The sequence below is a fragment of the Carassius auratus genome, unplaced genomic scaffold, assembly GCF_003368295.1.
Source record: "Carassius auratus strain Wakin unplaced genomic scaffold, ASM336829v1 scaf_tig00002331, whole genome shotgun sequence".
NCBI lineage: Eukaryota > Metazoa > Chordata > Actinopteri > Cypriniformes > Cyprinidae > Carassius > Carassius auratus.
Window position 1 is genome coordinate 123,193 of NW_020523440.1, and position 26,143 is coordinate 149,335.

The 26,143-nt window shown below is 38.5% G+C and overlaps 1 protein-coding gene across 1 annotated transcript in view; it reads right to left on the reverse strand.

Annotated features, from left to right (window-relative positions):
- The window catches only part of LOC113069715 (CUB and sushi domain-containing protein 1-like), a 169,664-nt gene that overhangs the window by 49,902 nt on the left and 93,619 nt on the right, over positions 1-26,143 (reverse strand). The window contains exons 25-33 of the mRNA XM_026242837.1: positions 23,830-23,943; positions 21,676-21,771; positions 19,254-19,457; positions 17,563-17,687; positions 16,079-16,175; positions 8,825-8,929; positions 4,474-4,592; positions 4,305-4,374; positions 4,074-4,190 (exon numbers count right to left, since the gene is read on the reverse strand). Of these exons, the coding sequence (XP_026098622.1) occupies positions 4,074-4,190; positions 4,305-4,374; positions 4,474-4,592; positions 8,825-8,929; positions 16,079-16,175; positions 17,563-17,687; positions 19,254-19,457; positions 21,676-21,771; positions 23,830-23,943 (1,047 nt within the window). The remainder of the gene's footprint in view (positions 1-4,073; positions 4,191-4,304; positions 4,375-4,473; positions 4,593-8,824; positions 8,930-16,078; positions 16,176-17,562; positions 17,688-19,253; positions 19,458-21,675; positions 21,772-23,829; positions 23,944-26,143) is intronic.

Here is a 26,143-nt window from a genome sequence, read left to right on the forward strand (position 1 = left end):
TCATCCAGTGTGATGAAAATATTTAATGTAGGCTTTCTCATATACATGCCTGCTCGACACACAGGAGGCAATGAGGTTTGTTCTCGCATGCCAAGAAAGCACTTTTGAGCTTAGGTTTAGCCTATATGATGCACTCTATATATGTGTGTTTATCAGTTTTATATATGAATGAAAAACTAAATGAATTTGTTCAACACATAAAGTGATTGAGTCTCTTCAGAAGAAATGAACTGAAATGCACAATTCATATGGATTGTGTTTACTGTGCTTTTACAAACTTTTTGAAACACTAAAGTTTTGATGGTGAATAGACTTCTCTCAGAATAGCCTAATTCTGATACATGCGATGACTATCCATTATGATATATATATATATATATATATATATATATATATATATATATATATATATATATATATATATATATATATAATTAGCCTACAAAAAAATTCTTATGCATTGCAATCCTCAATTTTTTTTTTATTTTTATTTGGCATGTTTGTGTGCTGCTGTGTGTCCCTGTGTTTAATATTAATTGCACCAGACTATAGACCAGGTTTAAGTTGGTCTATGGCGCAGTCTATTTTCAGCTCCTTAAAATAGCAATGCACCTGAACACACCTCTTTTTTAGACCAGCACGCCCATGGGCGCACAAATGGGTGCAAATTAATTTTCTACCTTGGAGTAGGGATGGAACGGCTGCCAGAAGAGACTGACAGAACGGGTCTGTCAAGGGAAGACGCGGGTTTGCCAAGAGGGAAACCTTACCGTGGAAGAATTCACATATGGGATTACCCGTAGGGAACCAAGCCATATGAACACCTAGCCCAGTACAGGGGCTGACCGGGACTCTGGGCATGCTAACGCCAGAACTGGGCATGGCGACAGACTGCTCCGCCAAGTCTGACTGCCGAGGGTGCTGGAGGATGCTCGACCAGGGTACGCCAACCGGGGAACTCTACCGGGAGAAGAAAGGAGCTCACATCCCCATGTTAGGGGGAATGGCGCAGCAAGCGTGACACCCAGCCAGCCCTTCCCGCCAATTACCTGTTACCCAACACACGGGAAGAAACTGGCTCTACACAGAGGTTGTAAAACCTCGCAAATGTGTTAGGTGTCGCCCAGCCCGCAGCTCGACAGATGTCTGCCAGAGAGGCGCCGTGCGCCAGTGCATAGGAGGAGGCCACACTCCGTGTGGAGTGGGCCCTCACCCCCAGGGGGCATGGCTCGCCTTGGGAATGGTAAACCAAGGCGATGGCGTCCAATATCCAGTGGGCCAACCTCTGCTTAGAGACAGCCTTCCCTTTCTGCTGACCTCCAAAGCAGACCAGGAGCTGCTCAGAGCTTCTAAAGCTCTGGATGCAGTCCACGTATATGCAAAGTGCTCTTACGGGACACAGCAACGACAAGGCTGGATCTGCCTCCTCCAGGGGCAGCGCTTGCAGGTTCACCACCTGGTCTCGGAAGGGAGTGGTGGGAACCTTGGCCACGTATCCAGGGGCTCTAGCCTGAGTGATAGTGTCTACCACCGCTTGGGGCAGATCACTTAGGTCTGCAGGATAACCATGGCATGCAAAGCAGAGACAGCTTGGCCTGCAGCACGGTAAGCCTTGGTAGCGAGCGCGGCCGACAGCTTACAGGCCTTGGGTGAGAGGCGCGGACTATCCCTCCCAGTGGCGGCGTTTTGCGGACACAAGTGCACTGCAATCGCAATCTCCTGCTGGGGAATGTCAACGCACCCCTAGCTGCCCCTCCATCGAGGGTAGTGAGGACGGAGGAACGAAATGAGCTGCTTCCGGCCGTAAAAGGGGCCATGCACGACTACATCACTTCCCCATGCACATCCGGGAAGAAAGGAACCAGAGTAAAACGTGGTTGTGAGTCGCGCTCCACACCGAGAACCAATCAAACAGCCATGAGCACTCAGGGTTGGGCGGTGCATTAACCTCCATCCTGATGCTAACAGCTGCCCGAGCAAGCATGGCTGTCAACTCTGGGTCCAATTCGGCAGTGGCGACAACACCCGAGGGGTGCAGCCCTGCCGAATCTTCATCCACAGAGGTCAACAGCCCATCCCTGATGCTGCAATCGACATCTGATCTCCGGCGGCAAACTGAATGACCCATTGGGACTGCCATAAGACAGCCCAGCAAAATCACCCAGCAGCCGCACAGGACAAACACTGCGGAAGGGGTAAGAGGTCCGTGGGGCGTGGCTCGGCGGAGAAGCTCTCACTGTCACCTTCAAATCTCCCAGAGCACTAGCCGGCGGCCCTCTGCTCGAGACAGAGAAACCAGAACGGGTAGTGACAGAGGGGTCTGCTCCCTTCCCTTTAAGAAAGGGGAGACGCGATCACAGCGTTGCCATGGTCACACACGCAGTGCGTGCATGAACCATGCCCAGACATGGAATAGAGCAAACGTGGCCGTTGTCAGAGAACAGGAAACGACCGCATCCAGAAGGACGCAGACGAAACGGCGTCTTGTAAAAGACGCGAAACGTCCGCGATTTGCTGTTTTAAAAAATCTGCTCTCTTAGTTGAAGCGCCCAGGGGAATCGCTGAAAGGGACACCACTGTTTGCGCCGTACCGCCAACCAGAACAGCTTCCTGACACAGCAGATGAATGGCTTTGTGGAGTATAACAGATTTCATACAACTACTCGGCTCTGAAGCAAAAATCTAATGAGTGGATGCACCTGTCGCCCTATTTATACCCGTCGGCACGGGAGTGGCTCAGGTATGTTAATCCACTAGCCAATTTTCATTTGCATTTTCTCCTAAATTCAGAGATGATTGGCCTCCCAAGTGAGACCCCATTTGTCGGTCGACATAACTCGTAGTGACCGACAGATAGGGAAAGTCATAGTCACACCTAGGATGCCATCTTGAACTGTTGTTTTGTTTATAACTCATTTGAACTGAGATGGGAGAATGCAAATGGGCCATAAAAGTTGCGATAAATGAAACCAAATATCACCCTTGTGTCAAGTGGCAGAACATCAAATGGAAAGGATCACTAGTATCACTTTGTGTCTGATGGCATTCAGTGTGGTGCTGTCCGTTATTGGGTATCTATCTGGGTAAATACCTAATGCATTAGTTTGCTCATGTAATAAAGTCAATGGTTGTCATTCATGAAACACAAGTGAGTTTCCATGTAAAATGTTCAAAAACCATTTTGTTGCACTGAACTGAATTAAGACTTTCTGATTTCGAACAGTAGTTAACGTTAATCAAATATTAATATATTATATGTTGTTTCCTGGCAAAACAAACAAAAAAGCTGTGTAGGGTCTATTTAGTGACACCTTTTTTTCTGTTAAGTTGCATCATTACATGAATAATCCAGTTTACTCAAACAAGGTTTTCTTTTTAGAGGAAAACATCCCAATTTTGCAGCTATGATCAAGCTACACTGAAAAATGTAAAGTCATAATGAAATGCTGTAGCCTACAGAAAATAAGAGGTTTGGATGAAAGCACAATTTTATGCCATTTTACCTACCATCACAACTGTAAAATCATGGTTGGTAAAACAAATTAATCAATCAATAAATAATACGATAAAACAAATCTAAAAATATATATTTTTGATATGTATAATTATAATATATATATATATATATATATATATATATATATATATATATATATATATATATATATATATATATATATATATATATATATATATAAAATAAAAATAAAATACACTTAATTGGACGTTACATACCAGAATGAGTATGAATTATTCCAGACCTCTATTAATTGATTTTCTTATGTGGAATACATAAGAAAAATGCTGTTCAAAGTATCTTCTTTTGTGCTTAACAGAAGAAAGTAATTCTTACAGGTTTGGAACAACATGTGGATTATTGAATAATGACAAATCCCTTCAAGAAAATAAACAGGGTCAACTTTCAAATTCATGTTTACTTTTAAGTCAGTAGGTTCGCTATTTTAAGTAGTCCCCCCTCAACACAAATAAAGGGGACACTCCTCCTTGAGAGAAAGCATCTGAAGCTGTAATCTCCACACAGCTGATCCAGTGCCAGCTCTCGGCGCACTCACCGTATCCAACAGGAAGCTTGATTCTCCAGGTGCAGTCCAAGTTTCCAGGGTAGTTCCCAGGGAAACCCGGGCTCAGGACAACATTGCTCATATCATACAGTGAACCGCCACACTTCGCTGAAGAAACATAAGGAGACATAAAATAATGCCCAGGGTGTTTGAATATTAAAAACTATGAAAAAGCCATATGGTCAAAAAATTATCTCATCTGATTATTACGGAAAAACATACCGATGCAAAGTGGAGTGGGGTAATTCCAGCGACGTACGGTTCCCGGCATACACGTTATGTGAGAATGTCCCTGGAAAACAAAGAGATGACATGACGCAGCAGCTTCTCCAGCTTGTTATTTTGGGCACTTTTCTACCTGTGTGCATACTGAGGATAATCGACAACTCACCTGAAGCACATATCCCGGCTCACAGCTGAATGACACAACCTCGTTCACCATGTACCTGTCACCGTTCTTGATGCCATTGGCCGGGATCACAGGATCCGGGCAGGTCGTCAGTCCCACAGCTAAACGGGTCAAAGAAGGCATTAAGACATGTTCTTAATACAGATTCTGTATATTATGTCACAGCTGTCATAAACAGGTAAAATGATAGCGTCAGGTATTCCTAATCGTCTGAACGCATCTGCTGATTGTAATTTAATGCTGTCTTTTATCCACTCGATTTCAGCGAGTAAATTCGGGTCTATAATAGACTGTGCGAGAGTGTTGCCATGGTGATGGCTGTGGTGTGGTTCATGAGAGCATGCTTTCCATATTCCTCTTGGTGAAATATGCCACACAACAGGTGGCATTGGTGGAGTGTGCTTTTTTCTGTATTATCTTATCTCAGAGTGTACATTTTTGATCGAGCTGAACTGCGGAAATATGTAAACAAACAAAAAAAGATGAAAAGAGAATAACGCTTTTGTGATGATGGTTACTGCAATTCAACCAATAATACATAAAGAGAAAAAAAATAGATCTGAAGGGAATCAACTTGCATTGTACACTGGAAAATAATAATAAATAAATAAATAAAATATTGGGCCACCTTAAAAATGCTTGAAAAATTACAAACAAGCTAAAATATGAAAACACTTTAGAATAGGGAACACTTATTCACTATTAACTATGACTTTTCCCTCAATAAATTCCTAATTTGCTGCTTATTATTAGTTAGTAAGATAGTTGTTAAGTTTAGGTGATGGGGAGGATTAGGGATGTAGAAAAAAGGTCATCCCTACCTGCTAATAAGCAACTTGTTAAGGGAATAAAAAATAGTGTTACCCAAATGTTCATATTTTGTTGATTAAAGCTGAATTTAGTTTACCTACTATAAATTAATAATGAATATAAAAACAAATTTTAAATAAATGACACCTTTTTATTTATTATGATTATTATTTCAGTGTTTATTATTTTTCACATGCATTACTGTGGGGTCTATCAGAGAGTGTATGATGAAACAGGGCAGGAAAAGGGTTTATGTTCTGAGAGCTGAGCCAAAGATGACAGTTCAAAGCTGATGGCGATGCTGCAAAACGGAGTGGTTTGCCAAGACCCTCTCTTTCTCACCACATTTCATCTTTATTCATGGCCCTCCAGTAAATCAGTCAACATGATACTCAAATTTTCAACAAAGCTAATGTTGCAACATATATTATTCTGAGTGGCATGCCATGCTTCTGGCTTAGCTTTTAAGTCCAGTTCAATTTCAGTAAAGAAATTCAGTTCAAGTTCCATTTGATATTTCTGCATTGAATGAGGTTTGTTTTCATACATTAAGCACACACATTTCAGCTTCAGTTCAGTTGACTTTCATCAGGTAAATTTCTGGCATCAAAACTTCATCAAATGAGAGTCTGTTTTGAGATACTGCCATTAGCTGTCTATGGAGTATACTGGCTGAATGCACAAGATAAAGTGCAAATACATTAAGTGTGAGAAAATAAAACACAATAAAACATAAGTTTTGGTGGGAATTATTTTTCTTTATTCATTCATTCATTAATTCATTCATTCATTCATTCATTCATTCATTCATTTATTTATTTATTTATTTATTTATTTATTATTTTAATAAAATTTTACAAATCTCCAAAAAAGTGTTTAATTAAATATTGTATCTCAAATTAATTGTAAATCATGTTTAGTGATGTTCTTAACAGTGAATGGTTTGATCATTACTTAATCTAATTGGTCGCAAATCATTATATATTAATATTTGCTGAAATAAAATAAACTAAAATAAACCAAAATAAAATAAAATAAAATAAATTGTCCAAAATAAACATTAAAATTATTTATTAATTTATTTTTGCAGACAGAAGCGTTGAATAGATAACACAAAAAGTGTATTTTTCAAAAAGTCTATATTCTATATTTTAATTACATGTCACTTCTTATATCAACACATTCTTGTATTCTGTCTGCATGTTTCTGGCCTTCACATCACATCTGGCTCATTAAAGACCACCCAAAAATGAAAATTCTCTAATCATTTCCTCACCCACATGCCGTCTGATGACTTTTGTATTTCATATGAACACATACTAAGATTATCAGTGCATATAATCCAAGTGTATGAGACCACTTTAAAAAATACAGAAAGTGAACACAATGGTAAAAAATATTGATGATGATGATGATGATGATGATGATTATTATTATTATTATAAAATATTATTTTTTATGCTTCTTTCACTTGCCTATCATCAGCTTTCACTTAAGACACTTATTCACCAACTGATGTCATATGGGTTAATGTAGCGTTCACTTTGTATAGTTTTTAATTATCATCTTTTTAATCGACCCATACTCTTGCATTACATGCAGAATTTTTTTTTTCTTTCTTTCTTAAGCTCAGAGTTTATATAAATCTGAAGAAGAAAAAAAAAATCAGGCTGATTCACGGACTGGTTTCCAACACAAAATTCCCTGATCTTACTGAATATCATCACCTTCACAGAGTCATCCGCCAATTATAGCACAGTGGAGGTCCTGTTTGTTCTGTTGTGCTGTTACACCAACACACATTCATGACAAGCTTCCAGAGCTCGATGAGAACATTATGACCTTGAGAGATAAAATCTGCCGGTGTCGCTGTTGGACAGTGTTGCTTAAAACGGCTCATTTACACATAGTTAGATTTTTTTTTTTTTTTTTTTTTTTTTTGGAAGATGCGCTTGACAGTTTTTCCTCCACAGAGAAAATGACCCTGATTAATCCACTGGAACACATTACAGAAAAAAAATCAGAGCACAAGAAGCGAAAGAGTGATAAAGACAGTCTTAGAAAGAAAAAGAAGAGGGGAGCTGATCTAAACTCAGCCCAGGGTCAAAATGCTCCTAACTCCCAGAGCTCCACAGTGCACTTATCAGTGTTTTCTAACCAGAGAGATGCAGATAATTGATACACTGTATTTACTGAGACTGCTTCCGCTGTATCAGAGCATTTACAGTGCTGAATGTGTGTTTTTCTTAATGGAGTTTAATCAGTTTGGCTTTACAAAGTCAACATACTGTTAATTAAAACTTTTTTCGGAGATCAAAATGCTCAACTCCAATCTCTAGCTCTTTCAGATTATCAAACTTTCCATCTACCTCTACGTGACTAGTAACACATAACATTACTGCAGCCTGTGCCCCACTAACCAACCCTTTCACAGATGAGAGACAGAGAAATGTATAAATTGGGCTGTCCCACTGAGAACACTGCCCTCGCAAACAGACAAATGGGACAGAAAGCAAATTGGTATGGTGGTTTATATATGGCTTGGTCTGAACACACAAAGGTCACAGTCTGAAAGGCTTGCAAATACACACACACACACACACACACACAAAATATCAAACTTAATGTTGTTAGAGATATACTGGCAGTACTGGAAGTCAGGGTTAATTCAGACCATGTCTGAAGGGACATTCACATGAAGGAATCTCATTGGGTCTTACTTGTTTGTTTTTTTTTTGTTGTTTTTTTTTGCATCTGAGGGACAAAAAAAATCTAAATACTAAGAAAATCCTTTACATTTGTCCAAATTAAGTTCTTAGAAATGCATATTACTAATCAAAAATTAAGTTTTAATATATTTATAGAAAGGATAATTATAAAATATATTTGTAGAAGATGATTTTTACTTAATATTCTAATATTTTTGGAATAAAAATCTATAATTTTCTAGAAAATCTATAATAATCTAAAATCTATAATTTTGACCCATACAATGTCTTTTTGCCTATTGTAAAAAAATATACCCCAGCAACTTAAGACATGTTCAGTTCAGTTCAAGCTCTTTGCTAATGCCAATGAGCTGATGATCTGAATCAGTTGTTTTAATAGCAAAGTCATGCAAAATGTTCACGATTGAAAACTACCTGTAGACGACACTTAAAAAAAAAGGTACAAATGAAAATACACTTAGACTTTTTTTTTTATATATATATTTTATACCATGTAAGGTTGAAATGCATCCCCATTGTTTTCCAATTTTCTTCATGCTGGTGTCGCCAAACATAGATGCTGCATCCGATCAACTAATGAGAGCTGGGGCACACTGTCTTCTGCCTTCACCTGGCAGCAGAACGGTGAGAGATCGAAAAAATACAGCTCAGTGTGTGTGTGTGTACATGTGTGTCCGTGTCCCCACTGTGTGTGATTGGCGGTGAAATGTAGCGGCAAGTCTTGCTCTGGACTGTTACCAAGGGCAGAGGGTTCAGGATAATGAAAGCACCATAGTGACATGTTCTGTACTCACTTTTGTACTCAAGGTGAAATCCAGCTGCGACGACACTGATATCTGAATGGAAGTGCAGGTAAAGCTGGTTGGAGGTGCTGTTCAACAAGGCTGGAGCTGTTGTACCTGGAAGATAACACCAGAAAGATGCATGAGCAGGAAAAGGGCTGGAGTTATCACACACATGGACAATATGTTTTCATTCCAGCACTCATACACACATATACAAGCTAAATGATCAGTGTGTATACACATGCAGGAACTAAAGGGCAAAGGGAGGTAAGCAGCTGTTAATCATGGCAGGCGTATCGCTCTCGAGAAAGACTCGCCTGTTTTGGACATCAGCCAAATGAAACGGAGTCAAGTAAAAAGGGATGGCAAAAAAAATAAAATTTTGACAGGCGATAGTCATTGAAGTGTGTCGCTATCCTACTGAGCTCTCAGGGGGGAACTTTCATCACAGCTCAGAGGGAAGAGTCACTTATCGTCAGACTAAAAAGCAAAACAACTGCTGCCAATCTGGATTCAAAGCAGAGGATTTTCCTTCTGCTTATACATATATGTACAGACCTTATATAGAGTGTGACATCTTTAATATGTGAAGAAAATACCATGAATACTACATAACATCCTTAAAGTCAAAATGATAATTGATACAGCTTGAAATGGCAGTGAGAAATGGTTGGTTGGGACTTGAATTTATCTTTCTGGAATTGATTGAATTGAAAAATGGGCATTATGTACCAGAATAGATTCATAATGGTAACATCTATGGAAACTAAAATGATTAAATAACATAATCTGTATGTATAACATAAATACATACCTGAAAAAAACAACAACAACAACTACTAAGAAACAAAATTACTTAAAATATCATCAAATGTGACTTAAGTTGACTGTGTGTGTTTTTATTTTATTTTTTATTTCATGTTGACTTTAATATGTAACATAATAATAGCTATTTTCATCATATTTTTGCCCTTTTGCCTTTTTTTTTTTTTTTTTTTTTGACAATTATCATTTTACAATGTTTTCTCACACCAAAATTGTTGCAAATAACTATTTTCTACCCTTTTTCTAACATACAGAGCTCAACAGACCGTATCAATAAGACATTCCTGCCAAGTTGCTGACTACTGAACAGGCACTGATAAGTAAATGTGGGCGGACATGTGTTAAAGAAATGTTCTGGGTTCAATGCATGTTGTGCTCCAATGACATGTGGCCTGGTATCAGTCTTCACTCAGTTTAAAAATGGAGATGGATATTGAGCAGTTCCTGTCTTTGGTGTTGTTTGAGGCAGCCATTCAATACAAGCATCTGGATGTGTGTGGTAAAGTAGGTTGAACAGCTATGTATCATTTGCATTTTTTTATTTTTATTCAAAAAAATAGAAGGTTAGGGTTAGTCTCACTGGTAGCACTTTACAATAAGGTCAAATGCTTTACCTAACATTGACTGGTAATGAGCAATACAAGTGTTACATTATTTAAGAATTGTGTGTTTCCATTAATTAATAAAATACAACCATTCATTGTAAGTAGCTCAGGTCCATTAAGCTTATTTGCTTTTACCCATATTCTTTTTATTTCCCTCTGGGAATGAAGGTACAATTCAAATACCGTGTAAAAAATAAATAAGGTTGGAGTAAATACGATTGCAAAAAGAATCAACAAAATACTGTTTATAGTATTTAGTGCCTTAGTACGCCGCCGCATAGTGACTCATGATGAATGCTTAAATACACCCACATAGCCATGGCATGCGCTTAGAGAACTGTTTAGTTTGAGAAAAATTATTTCTTTCAAACTCACATCCGTAGCATATATTCATACATGGCTTGTTTATATCTTTACACAAATGCCCAAAATGGTGTCATGCATTTGCCAGAAAATGGTTCCCCGACATGTTTGCACTTAAAGCATCCTGCCATCTGACTCCTAATATTCCAGCCTGAAAAAAGTGCTTGAATGATTTGACTAATCATTTTTGGATGAAGATTGACAGCTCCGAGCTCATTCAGTGTCCAGCTATTCAGCGGTCTATCATCACTATTAGTGACAAGGCAATTTAGAGAAGATCTTAACATGCTCAGATGAGACTCAGATGAGCTTAAACAGACTTTGCCAGACAGAATATTGTACAATTACAGTACTGAATCACATTGGATGCCAAATAGCAAAAGGAGCAATGCATCCTCACAGATTAGGGGGATTTGAGAAGAAGGATTTTTTGTAAAATACATTCCCACGACTTGAAAGACACTACAGAACGATATTCTTTCTAAACTGAGCACTTATGTTGCGCCCGCACAGATGAAGAAAAAAATTGCAAGCAGAAGACAGACTCAAAAATGTGTGGGGTAAAAGAGAGATGAACAGGCAGCGTTTGAACTGAAGTCCAACCACATGTCTGTTCATTTTCAGTATGAAACTGAAGCTGTGGGAGGTATTGTGTGGAAGAGCGAAGCGTTGATTAATTTGTGCCATGAGCAGTACAGTACAAAAAAAAATAAAAAATACCAGTCTCTACAGTACTGTTCACCAAGGCTACATTTATTTGATCAGCAATACAGAAAGACCAGCAATATTGTGAAATATTATTACAATATAAAATAACTATTTTCTATTTTGCTATATTTTAAATGCAATTTATTTGTGTGGTGCAAAGATAATTTTTTTCATCAGTCCCATCACTTCAGTCTTCATTGTCATATGATACTTCATAAATCATTTCAATATGCTGATTTGGTGCTAAATTATTATCAGTTCTGTTTATTAATCAAGTTCTCGTTATCATCAATGTTGAAAACATTTTTGTTTCTTAATATTTTTGTGGAAACGGTAATACTTAATTTTTTTTGAGTCAGTATTTAGTCTTTACTGTCACTTTTCTGTCACATCCGTTTAATGCAACCTTGCTAAATAAAAGTATTAATTTAATTCTTTATCTTTTATTCTTTCTTTTTTACTTACTGAATGGTAGTGGATCATGGTTTGGGGAAGTCGTGGCCTAATGGTTAGAGAGTCGGACTGGCAATTGAAGGGTTGTGAGTTCGAGTCCTGGGCTGGCAGGAATTGTGGGTGGGGGGAGTGCATGTACAGTGCTCTCTTCACACTCAATAACACGACTTAGGTGCCCTTGTGCAAGGCATCGAACCCCCAACTGCTCCCCGGGCGCCGCAGCATAAATGGCTGCCCACTGCTCCGGGTGTGTGCTCACAGTGTGTGTGTGTGTGTGTGTTCACTGCTCTGTGTGTGTGCACTTCGGAAGGGTTAAATGCAGAGCACAAATTCTGAGTATGGGTCACCATACTTGGCTGAATGTCACGTCACTTTCGTCACTTTCACTTTCCACAAAAATCAAAGCAGAAAATGGTGTTCAAAAAACAGTCATTTTAATTTTAATAATATTTTACAAGATTACTATAATAACTGTGTTTTTGTTTAATAAATGCACTCTCAGAAAAAAAGTACAAAAGCTGTCAGCCTCTTCAGCAGAACCACATGAATAGAATAAGCAGAATGGGCTGGGATCATTGCTGATTTTTGGTAAATAAAAAGTAAATATGGTCTGATCTTGACCACTTTTCCACTTCAGGATCATAACATGCAGTAAGAATTATGTAAATAATGACAGTGATATATTTTGAAGACACACACACACACACACACACACACACACACATACACAATGCATGCAGTTGTAATTAAAATGGCAATTGTTGAGCCACAATTAATTCAGAATGATGAAAAGTGTGGGGAGACAGAAACACAAAACATATCTGACAGTTTAATTAAGGGTATTATCCTAATGGATTTGTGACTAGAGGAAGAATGAAACGACCGTTTGTGATGGGCGAGTGTGTGGGGGATATAAAGGGAAAGCACAGGTGACAGGAGAGCGAAGAGCACATTTTAATGGGCAGCCAAACACCATGCCTAATGACACTGGCTCCTGATTCCCTGCCATGTCTTTCCAATGCTCACAAATGACTCCGGGCTCGTATAATTTGGACCACTGAGATCTAAATGAGGGGAAATTATCGTTTTATCATCAAATTCAATCATAGATTGGCGGCAGGTGTCTCAGTAGACTGGGTGAAGATGTTTTAGCATTTAAAGAGCTTCTCAGCTTTTGGGAATATGGCTTGGGGAAGGTGAGGAGTGCTAGACAGTGTGAAGTGTCCCTGAACACATGCCTTAGGGCAGAAGGAGCTCCCTGGTTGGGTGACCTTTCACCAGCATGCTAGTGTGACACAGAGGCAGAGTTCATTACAGTCGTGTTGAAAGTGTAGCTAGAGGCCTGGCCACGATTCAGTCCACTGGGAGAGTTATCAAAAAGGTTAAGCCTCCTCTCTCAAAGGAAGATCATGCCCCCTCTTCCTAATCATGCTGTGTGACATTTAAAAAAAAAAGCATTTTGTGATGTCATTTTTCCCATCTTTATCTTATATGTCTATATTTGATTTGTTCGCTCTGTTAAACCCTCATTATATGATTTGGATATTTTAATATACACTTGTTAAATGAATATATAAGTTATATGAATGTTTAAGGGAAATCTTAGGGCCACTCTTACAATTTTTCATTATTATTAATCATCCTTGTCTTCAAAAGTTAATTAGAAGTGCTGGTAAATTATTATTATTATTTTTTTTTTTTTTTCAGCATCTCTATTTTATTAAATAAATATGGCATAATAAATATCAACTTTTCAAAGGTATTCCATGCCAACGAATAATTACAAAAAATAATTAAATAAATAAACTGTACACAATAAAATGCGAGTGATAATGGTGGCCTTTATAATACTCATAACATTCAAACTTTCAATTTTAAGTGTGCAGTTTTTTGGTCCAGAACTGTGTGATAATGAATTGGATGGAATAAATGTGGCTGGTAGTTCCCCTTCGAGGTGCGGGACCTGCAACGCTCTTCATGGGGCTCGCAGATGGATCTGGCGGTGGATCTCGAGACTGGCGCTAGTCTGCATACAATGGCAGTACTGCAGGCGTACCAGGCTGACCTTCTTAAAGATATCGATGAGGGCGAGGGTCCAACTCCAGAAATTATTGCGGAGTTGAGCAAGGCTGCAGATTTGTCTCTCCGAGTCAAAAAGGGAACGGCCCGTGCTATCGGCCGTTCCATGGCGGCAATGGTGGTCTCGGAGAGACACTTATGGTTAAATTTGTCGGGCTTAAAGGAGAAGTACAGGGCTTTCCTCCTTGATGCCCCGATTTCACCTTCTGGCCTGTTCGGCGACTCAGTTAATATCGTCGTCGACAGGTTTCAGGAGGCAAAGAAACAGTCTGCAGCCTTTAGACAATGTCTAAGAAGCCTGCCCCAAGCGGGCAGCCGCAGCCATCCGCCAGCTCCTCCGCCTATAGACAGGCGCGAAAGGAGAGCGTAGCTTCTAGAGCCCCCCCTCAGGCAGCCTGGGGGCATAGACGCTCTCAGCTGAAGCCTCAGCCTAAGCCAGGCGACCTGAGGGCCGTCCTGCAGGCAAAGAAGGCTTCAACGAAGAGGTCCTAGCCAGACAGACAGACGCCTCCCTCACGGGCTGGGGCCCATTGTGGGCACAGTACCGAGAGGCCGGCCTGTCAGCAGGAGTAGTGGAGACCATACTCAGCTCTAGAGCAGGGTAGGAGATCTCCAGGCGCTCTCTATATCTGATGGGTGCCTGGAGTTTGCTCCAGGCGACAAAAGCCATCCTTGGGCTATTTGCCTTGGGCTATTTGCCCAAGGTGCCGTCTAATGTGGCACGGCCTACAGTTCTGCAGGCTTTTCATCCTCCACCTCACGTGATGGCAGATGAGGAGAGACTTCACTTGCTCTGCCCTGTCAGAGCTTTGAAGATATATATCCAGAGGGCCTCCTTATGGCGGAAGTCAGACCAGTTGTTAGTCTGTTTTGGGTCGCCCAAGAAGGGGCTTCCTGCTTCCAAACAGACCATTAGCAACTGGATTGTCCAAGCTATATCTATGGCCTACCAGGTGCGCAAATTGCCTTCACCTCTGGCCGTGAGGGCTCATTCTACTAGAGGCATGGCGTCCTCTAGAGCCCTCCTATTTGGGGCCCCCATCCAGGAGGTCTGCGATGCAGCAGGATGGGCCACCCCTCACACTTTCATTAGATTTTACAGCCTGGACATTCCATCGACACCTGGCACCCTTGTGCTCTCATCCTAAGTGTGCCTGTGTGCAGCTTCACACTAGGACAGGCAGGGCCCGTTGTGGCATAGTGGGTACTCGTTCCCCCAAAGTGTTGTTCGACGCAGTTCGATGGGTTACGACTGTAACCCTTGTTCCCCGAGAAGGGGAACGAGAAATGCGTCTCGTCGCCACACCTCCCCCTGCCTGGGAGCGCTTGCTTCATTACATAAGCTATCTGTGTTGTGTGCCGGCGTCCTTTTTATAGCTTCCGCGTATGCCGTCACACATTACGTCATGACGCAACACCAATCAAGATTGGCTCAGGTTCATTCATACTTCAGAGGCGCTACGCTGAGGGGCTTCCCCCAAAGTGTCGTTCGACGCAGTTCTCGTTCCCCTTCTCGGGGGAACAAGGGTTACAGTCGTAACCCGAGACGTTTTCCAACTGGAACCAAAAAAAAAAAAAAAAAAAGAAAGGGTGTACAATTTGTGGGAAGTCGTGGCCTAATGGTTAGAGGGTTGGACTCCCAATCGAAGGGTTGTGAGTTCTAGTCTCGGGCCGGACGGAATTGTAGGTGGGGGTAGTGCACGAACAGCTCTCTCTCCACCTTCAATACCATGACTTAGGTGCCCTTGAGCAAGGCATCGAACCCCCAACTGCTCCCCGGGCGCCGCAGCATAAATGGCTGCCCACTGCTCCGGGTGTGTGCTCACAGTGTGTGTGTGTGTGTTCACTGCTCTGTGTGTGTGCATTTCGGATGGGTTAAATGCAGAGCACAAATTCTGAGTATGGGTCACCATACTTGGCTGAATGTCACTTCACTTAATTTGATACTGTTAATCAACCAAATGTAACATGAGGGCACTCATCTGTTATGTAAGGCATGGCACATGGACAGCCTTCCAGGACTCTAATTTCAGCACTTCCAAGATTACATGGGCATAAAACCAGTGTCAGGGATTGGCTCTCAGTTTTATAGCAATATGAAACTGTAATGAGCTATAAAGAAGTATGCAAATGAGCTTTAGGAGAACTTCTGTAAATCAGATGCTGAATCACTCCAAAATACTATTTTTGAATAAGCAATTAAAAGAGGATTAATAAAGATAATACGAACCTGAAAAGCTCCCGAGCTTTGGAGCTGTCATATCGCCACCATCATAGATTTCTAATGAGTCCCAGTTGTGTTCGGTGGCAAAGCTCATAACTTGGATCTGCCAAGAAAAAGAAAATTCTACACAATGAACATGAATTCACATAATGGTCATATGCTGTAACTTTTCAGCATTGCTTATAATCATAGTCAAGTTGTCTTTAACCAAAAATAGCAAGTTTGTTTTATGCAACAATTCTTCACCCCCTCTCTGAAACTCCTGAACAGGCTGATTGTGCTAGCAGGCAGGGTAGGTGATTTAAAATAATAAATAATTGTTATGCTGGTTGAAAGTCTATTCACATTACGACAGCAATCACTAGGTTAAGTGGTCCAAATGTATTTAAATTGTCTGTGGAAGATCTAGGACTAAAGTGTTTGTCCAATCATATCCTCCGGTCCAAGGCTACAATAGGCTGCATGATACGTCATCAGTCTGTTTCATTATTTTATTACAGATCAAATAAGAACGGAAGACGTTATTATTGTAATATTATGCGCTTTGCAATGTAATGTTTTCTCACCAGTGTATGAGACATCTGACAGACTTGCATTTGACCCTCCACCAACGCCAACTTTCTATAGTATACGTAGCTCAGAGCACCACCTCCAATGTTGAAAGGGCTGTTTCTGTGACTGTCCAAAGCACGTGAATATGAATATTTTGTGTATATTTTATTATTAAAGTTTAGTTAAATGTTCGCCAGTTCAATGCCTTCTTCCTCGACTACGAACATTTTTATAGGTAATAGCAGGTAAATTTCTTTTGATGTATTTATTTACATTTTTTACATGTTTACTTGGATATTTAATACAGCTGCCAGATTCCAAGTGCTGTAAATATGTCTTTGTTCTATACATTATAACTGTCTTGCTTTAAATAAGGAGATTTTTGAAGCAATGTTTAGGCTTTCTTAATTAAAACACTGGCACTGTAAAGCATACTTTGTGTGAATAAATGCTGTTGGAGATTTACTGCCTCTGGTCTTCATGTCTACTGGAAACTGCAACGATTTGTACATATAGGGAAGGGTTTAATTATCTATTTATATATATATAAATAGATAAATAGTCCTTTTTAAATAGTCCTTTTTATAGGACTATATATATATATATTTTTTTTTTTTTTTTTTTTTTGCTGAAATGTAGCTAGAAGCATGTATTTTAAATGAACTTGGGTAGCCAAAATACATACAACAACCACAATCCAATTTATTCAGATTTATCTTGACTTTCATTTATGGGCATGGTCTACATTTGGCATCTCTGTTGTATCTTTTACATTAAATAAACAGTACTTTGAACAACACAAAGCATATTAATCTTCCAATGCTAAAATTAATCTTTGTAATTCACTGCCTTGCTGACTACAAAATAATCTTTTTCATTATATAATTTCAACAGGTGTAGCTTTACTGCATTTGATGAGCTCACACTTTTGTACTTGCCTGGATACCAGCTCCTTCAGTAACAATGATTTTCCACACACAGTTCAAGCTGTTCCCATAAGGCTCTGGGAACCCAGGGGAGAGGATGGTACCTCTCCTTTCTGTCAGATTCCCGCTGCATGGGACTGTGGAGCAAAACAGAGGAAAAATTAGCTCATGCTGAGAATGGAACCGTACAAGTGCCTGAACCGAGTCCTGTGAGAAAGGCAGCAGACTCCTTTGACACAAGATGTGATTATGCCCGAGGTAACATGAACCAAAGCCATCATAACCCTGCTAAAACATACATTCTCTGCATGAAAAATGCTTTTCTGGGAGCACTATATTTCCCAAGAAACAATCTTATGTCTGCCGTTGTAAAGCTTTATTTTTTCTATCTGTAGAAAGTATCCTAAATTATTCATAAGTTAACATGATCGACAGTCAAAACATTCATTTTATTAATGCATGTTCCTGTTCTTACTTTGAACACTTCAAAGGTAAGTTATCACACACACACACACACACACAGGTTTCCATGTTTTATGTGGACTTGCCATGATTTTTATACTGCACAAACTATATTTTCTATCCACAAATCCTAACCCTAACCCTAAATCTACCCCTTATACAAAACGAGATTTTCAGAAAACTTCATTTTGTGTTATGTATAAGCGTTATAAACTATTTAATGTGGCCTGGATGTTAAAAACTATGTCATGTATGTTAATCTCTTTCTAATCTCTTTCTTTCTAATCATGTATGTTAATCTCTTTTTGCTGAAAAACTGCAATGAATCAATTTTATTACAGTAGATGTTTTCCAAACACCTGATTTCTGCAGATGGACCTTAAAAGCATGAAACAGACTATAAATTTCCTATCTGATGCCTGTGGTATCACATCTTAAGGATTTGAGCTTGTGCACATTACAATAGTATTGTCGTTCCTGCAGCTCTAGAACAATTAGTTACATGACATTAATGGCTCAAGCTCTCTCCATGCTGGTATTATGGACTTACCTCCTAGCTTAGAGAAATTTGGTTCCAAATAGTGTTTCATGCTGACTTTAATACATGATGATGAAAGGAATGAATGAGGAATGTTACGATTAACAAGCTAAATACATAAAATTTCTATTAATATTTAATAGATATCTACCTTTCAGTTTGTAATTCCTATGAAAAACGGGGAAGTGAGATTTGAAAGCAGACCGAAATGAGGACGTGCCTTGGGAGTGATAAAATCGTGACAGCACTATAGAATACAGCGACAGCTAAATGCTCAATATTAAAGCCTGGAGGTTACAGCTTTGAACTGAAGGCTGCGGCCCAGAGGCCCTTGGATTCAGCTTCTCAGCCCCTTGAGGATGGCAGTATAGAAGGAAATATTAACTAGAGGCCTGACATTTTAAATCCTCATAGAGGCCACTGCCATTTCATCCTCCAGCGGGATTTTTAACCCTTATTAGTTAGCTCAAGTTAGAGGAGACCACAGAAAGTTGTACATTTACATTCTCTAAGGACTTGAGAAAATACAGGGTAATAAATAAACATTTGAATGACGGTACCTGTTAGCAAGCATATAAGAGTAAAATGGAATTTGTACTGTCTATCTTGCTTTATTTCTAATGCTCAAACAAGCTGAATTGTTTAGTCCTGAATAAAACATGACTAGTGGGCATTTTTCTTCAATAAATCCAGGCTAGCTTACCTATACAATTCGGAATTGTGTCATTCCATTGTGCCAGAGCATTAGGGACCGCGTGACACTTGATGGCTTTGGATCCCTGGAGGAGGTATCCAGGGTTGCACTCAAAACGAACAATGGAGCCAGCTGAGAATTCGGACCCGATCCGCCTGCCGTATCTGGGCTCTGGGATGGAGCTGCACTGTGTATCACTGGTGCGTGGAACAGCTAGTGGACAGGAAACAGATCTCTAATCAAAGCGGACCAGATGGAGGCTTGGAAACACACCGGCTCTGTTTCAAAACCTAATAAGTTCTCTTAACATTGTTGTAAAACAAAGCAAACAATTGCTGTTCTTTTGAACTTTCTCTTCAGCAAAGAATTCCAAAGTTTTCACAAACATTTTGGCAACACTTTAGAATAAGGTTCTTTTTTTACATTAATTAAATTAATTACCAATTATTTAACATGTACTAACAATAAAACATCTAATGAATTTAAAGAGAAGTATGACTTTAGTTTAGAGACCATTTCTCACTGTTAACTAGTCGCTTAGAATTAACTAGTCACGTGCATATGACTAGCATACTGGCAGTTTATTGGTACTTATAGAACACATATTAATGCCTTATTTTGCATGACTATATTTAAGATCCCTAAAGCTTACCCATACCTAAATACTTAATTAACAGTTCGTTAATAGTAGGAAGTGGTCCTCAAACGAAGTGTGACCAAAATATGCATAGACAAAAAATTATGGTCCTAACATACACCTCACAAAAAAATAGACTCATCATTGGACTCATTACCAGTTTTCCATTGGCATGTTGCTAAAATTGTCCATGTCCATTTCTACATTTGATAACTTAAAAACAAATATATATTTTGTTTTAGATTTTTTTATTATTATACATTTCAGTTTTTCATGAATTAAAAGCAAAAGTTTGTCTTTATAATTGCACCTATGCACTTTTAAAAGACAGATAACGTTCCACATTTGTAACCTATTGTGTGTTCACCAGTGCACTGGTGTACACTGCGACTACTTTAGCACTTGTTTTAAATAAAACACACTTATATATTTATCTAGCACATTTGTATAAGCATCTCCATGACCTTAACACAGAGAACTTTGCTGGTTTTGCTTGTGAACATTGTAGCAACTTGGTTCTTTTTTCTGTTTGTGTCTTAACTTTCATCTGATGGCTGTGAATATATAGGAAGAGGCTGGAGGGACCATCCACCATCACCTGGATGCCTCCATGAGCCAAATGAACTGTCCTAACTGTCAAAGAACATTTCTCATACACCAGCTGTTCTCTCTGTGCCCATTGCTGTACACTATAAAACGGCGAGGAGAGATATAAAGAGACATAGCAGGCTTGCCGCGGTCTGCACTGTGAGTGTGTGCGCACGCTGATGTGCCCATGAAAGATTCCTATTGTATCTTTTTATAAGGCAGCTGATAAAGGGAGTTAAAAAGCGTACTGTAATTTATACACTAATTTATGACCTCTTTTAAAACGAGGGGAAATGCCTCGCATGTCCTGCGGCACACTGCTGCTGTCTGAGGAGTCTGACACGTCAAGGGTGAATCATTTAAAGGAACAGTTCACCCAAAACTAATTTACTCACCCCAATGAGCAATACATTTGTTACAGTATTTATTAATATTTGTCAATGTTAGTTAATAAAAATACAGCTCTTCATTGACGGTCCATGTTAGCTCAGGTTCATTAACTAACATTATTAGAGACAACTTTAATTTTAATAATGTATGTGATGTAATAATTATCTAAGATTAATAAATGCTTTAAAAGTATTTTCATAGTTTGTTTACTAATGTTAACAAATATATTATTTAATTGGGTGTAACACATTAGTTTAGGGACCGGTTCTCAATATGAACTAGTTGCATGCATACTACTAGTATATTGGCTGTTTATTAGTACTTATAAAGCACATACTAATGCCTTATTCTGGAATATACACACTGAAATACAAAACCCCAAAGTGGCAAAAAAGGGATGGGGAGAGGGGGGAAAAATGCTCAAAAACTGCAAGGCAACTCTCAAAATACTGAGAATAGCACAGAAATCATTCTCCCATTTGGCTTTGCTCAGAGCTAAATGCTTTACAAATTATATCAAATTCAAGCCCCTTCCTCATTTGACTATATTGTGTATTGGTTATGACATTGTGATTGCAGCCGTTTACTTCTCTGTGTGAAATATAAAGGCTATTTCCCTCTAAAAGCTGGCTCTGGCATACTGATCAGCATGCCGGCCCGACACTTCAGAGGCGTGATTTCACCCTATACACGGTGCAAATATATACACAACGCAAACACAAAGGCTAACTGAATGTTTCGGATTTGAAGATTAAAAACAAAGCCTTGGCTCTGCACAAGGACCTGTTATTGACTGAAAGTTGAGTGCTCGCTTACCTTGGTAAACAAAATGGAAACCTTTGGCAGATGGGCCGCTTTTTGCGCTGAATCTCAGCATGATTTGGTTTGAGGTGGCCAAGGGTAAGGTTTCTCCTGCAAAAACACAATATGTTAGATGTTAAAGTCTCTTAGAGTCGCTTATGGAGGCAAATGTGCTGCAACAAACTTGTCTTAAGGTAGCGTACATGACGGATGGCTTAATAACTCGAATCAGCCTCCGGGGCAAGGGTGGAGACGCAGGTCAGCAATGATGGGCCTAAAACTGATGGATACCCAAATAAATACTCTAGCTGTCTGCGGCATGTTCAAAGATGCAGCAGGTACATAAAAAAATAAATAAAAAAAATAATCCCCAACATAAAGGATGACTCACCCTTGAGCTAAACTTGAGCATCCAGATCCAAAGTCAAAGTGTACTTTTACAAAGCTGTATCCAAAGAAAAGAACCAGAGTGCTGATATAGATGGTGAATGAAACACTACAGTTGAGCCTGGAGGGTTAAACACTCTAACTATGAATTGAGTGGCCTGTCAGGATTTCTAGCCCACTGCTCACAAAGATGAGATAGAAATTATATGAATTTACAGCGCTTCCCATTGGAATATAGTGTTGCACAGCAGACCATGAAGATATACAGTATAAAAATGCCACACAAACAGTTTGTGTCCAATGGTTGCCATCAATCCTGCAAAGACTGAGGAATTAGCAGTGATTTTCATTTTCTTGGCATTTTATTACCTTTCACTCAATAATACCGACAATAATTCAGCAGGAAGCTGCAAGGATGACATTTTCTTTTTAGAAGGAGTTAAAGTCTGGATCGAATAGTTGAAAATGACAACATGGATTCCATTATTTGAACACTTAAACCACACTTAAAAACGTATGAATAGCATGAATACTACTACTACTACTACTACTACTACTAATAATAATAATAATAATAATAGTAATAAATGAATAAAAATATAAATAAAACCAAGCAGCGTTCATTTTAAAGGAAGATGGGGGAGAAAAGGACACTTTTTGGTTGCCAGATGTTAATTGTTTACATTGATAGTTATAGTGATTCTACACAAAAAGTATAGAAAAAAAGTAAAGAATATATATATATATATATATATATATATATATATATATATATATATATATATATATATATATATATATATATATATATATTTCAGAATCAGAATCAGAATGAGCTTTATTGCCAAGTATGCTTGCGCATACAAGGAATTTGTTTTAGTGACATAAGCTTCCAGTACATAGAGACACCAGCACAAAGAGAAAAAAAAAAATGTAGGCAAATAAATAAGTGTATAAACAATTGTGCTATAAATGATAATGGAATAGGATTGAATAAGGTGGAGGGATGTACTAGGATGGAGGGGTAACAAATAAATATAAGGATATTGCACTTTTTTTGCATAAGCATAAGTGGGGAACATTTAACTGTTCATGAGGTAGATTGCCTGGGGGAAGAAACTGTTTTTGTGTCTTACTGTTCTGGTATTTGCGGCTCTGAGGCGCCAGCCAGATGGCAAAAGTTCAAAAATGGGGTGACTTGGATGTGAGGGATCCAGAGTGATTTTATGAGCACTTTTCCTCACTCTGGATGTATACAGTTCCAGAATTTTTTTTGTCTTTACTTTTTTTTTTTTTTTTTTTGTGAATAAAAAGATTGATAACTAGAATATACTGTAGATCACCCCAAAGCTATTGGATACATGGAAGTCTAAAACCAATTTCATTCAGTCTTTTAGGGTGATGTATATTTTTATGATTTTATGAAAATATTACTTGCAAACAAAGACTTAATTTGCCTGAGGCTGAGTGACTGTGTTCACTGTCAGTGTTTATGTAACACCGATTTCAAACTATATATAAAAAAAACAAAAAACAAAAAAAACAATTACAAATAATATTATCAAATGCTTGCCAAAAATGACACTCCTGTATCTCTCCCTCTGAAATGAGCCATTAAACTTACATCCTCCTAAACTGCTCAGTTGTCTGCACAATTGTCTTTTTTTTTTTTTTTTTTTTTTTTTTTACAGATTTATAAAGCCATTTATGCCTGGGGGTTCTGTGCATTTCAAAGCAAACTCATAGCAACAAAACTGGGGTGAATGTAAAGCTATTACTTACCAGAATGAGACCCAGCCAGGGAGCTTAACAGCCTAGAATTCTGATTGGGCCCATCAAATAGCTCAACGGAGTCATTCATGGCTGTCTGGAAATAGGCAAATTGCCCAAACACCACTGAGGAAACAAAATGAAACGCACTGAGCATTTTACTATCACCACAGCTGGGAAAAGATGCTAACAAAAGACATACAATGAATTAAGACATAAATTCACATAAATATCCCATCTACAAGCTTGCTTCAGGTCGATGGTTTTATAAGTGTCCATAATATGCAGTATGACCTGAAGTATAACCTAGTCAAATCAAAATGGCACATGAGATTACATTCATTATAACAGAAGATTTTGATTACAGGAATCATGCCGTGAAACTGTGAATAAAATGTGCGTACTGTAAACCCATACCACAGGACACCACTTTTAGTGTAGCAACAGCTCTGTTCTGGAAAACAATGACCTGTGTGGGAATTAAGTTTGAGAGCTTGTGATTCACAAACAAATGACTGAGCTGGTTCTTTTTAATCAAATGAACCGAATGACTCACAAATAAAAATTATGTTGATTTACCACAAACACACTGAGGACTAAGAATTAAGCCAGTGTATTTACATACCTTGTTTTTTCATGTAACAATATATAGCTACATATTCAGCTAAAACTTTCATAGTAGAAGTAGTATTTATAATTATTATTATTATTATAATATTTGTTTTTTCCTTTTCTCACTGCTAGTATAAATCCAAGTACTGTAGTGTTATCATCACTGTACTCTCAATACCTCAAAATCATGAACCTCTGTCAGTAATGTATGCATTATGTGTATGTTTGGTCCCGTCTGGTGTCCATTCCCTCTGACCTGAGACCAGTGATGAAGCTGTGATTAAACGCATTCGCTTGCCAGAAAGGACACATGGTTCACATGGTAGGACATGAGAGACCAGGGAAATCACAGAGGCATGCTGTGCATGTCAGTCGCTGTGGTGAGAGCCAGCTAAGCAGAGAAGGGTGGAAAGGGGTCACCCGGGCCACTGCGACGACTCTATTATGTCCTCTGTAATGAGATGTCGGCCCTCGCTTCATACTCAAACAGCAGAGAAAAGCTGAAGGGTCGCTGCTAGTAGCTCTGTAAATATCAGTTTGACTGGATTTCTGTCGGCTCACAAACACTTCCACAAACTTCAAATGTTAAAGCTTTACTTACACATATTTGCTATGCATTAACTGCAAGGATTTGTAATGGATTTAGTAAACTGTGGTTTTGTGCAGTCGTGGATATAAAGTATGGCCAAAAATATATTTAAGCAACTCATATTTAATGTTATTTCCATATATGTGACCCTGGACCACAAAACCAGTCATAAGGGTCAATTTTTCGAAGTTGAGATTTATACACCATCTGAAAGCTGAACACATAAGCTTTTTCAGTGATGTATGGTGGGATAAGACAATATTTGGCCGAGAAACATTTGAAAATCTGGAATCTAAGGGTGTAAAAAAAAAAAAAAAAAAAAAAAAATGTAAATATTGAGACAATTGCCTTTAAACTTGTCCAAATGAAGTTCTTAGCAATGGCTATTACTAATCCAAAATTACATTTTAATATATTTACAGTAGGAAATTCACTAAATATATTCATGGAACATGATCTTTACTTAATATCCTAATGATTTTTTGGCATATAATAAAAAAAAATCATTCATTTTTACCCATTCAATGTATTTTTGCCTATTGCTACAAATATACACCAGCGACTTGAGACTTGTTTTGTGGTCCAGGGTCACATTATACACACTTCCATAGTATCTTTCTTTTTCTTTCTTTCTTTCTTTCTTTCTTTCTTTCTTTCTTTCTTTCTTTCTTTCTTTCTTTCTTTCTTTCTTTCTTTCTTTCTTTCTTTCTTTCTTTCTTTCCTTTTCTTTTCCTTGTTTTATGAATAACCAAGTTAAAATATTGCTGAGTAAAACAAATATAATATAGTACTGTAATATAGCTATCCAGTTTGAGCTTACATGCTAACTGAGCATTTATGGATCATCCAAAATTGCAGGTATTAGTGAACTTTCGCATAACTAAATATATATTTTTATATATATTATCTTAATAGAGCCAGATATTTAATGTAAATGTGAGCATTAGAACTATGTTTATTTTTCCTGAGTTTATGCTCTTTGCTTTATTATTAATTCAATGCAGTTAATTATTGATTCACACAGCGTGAGTGTGTTGTTTGGGCAGGAAGATATTTACATCAGTTAATATCTACAGACGGAGGACTCACCACTTGAATGAAATGAAATATTTAAGGTAACTGAGT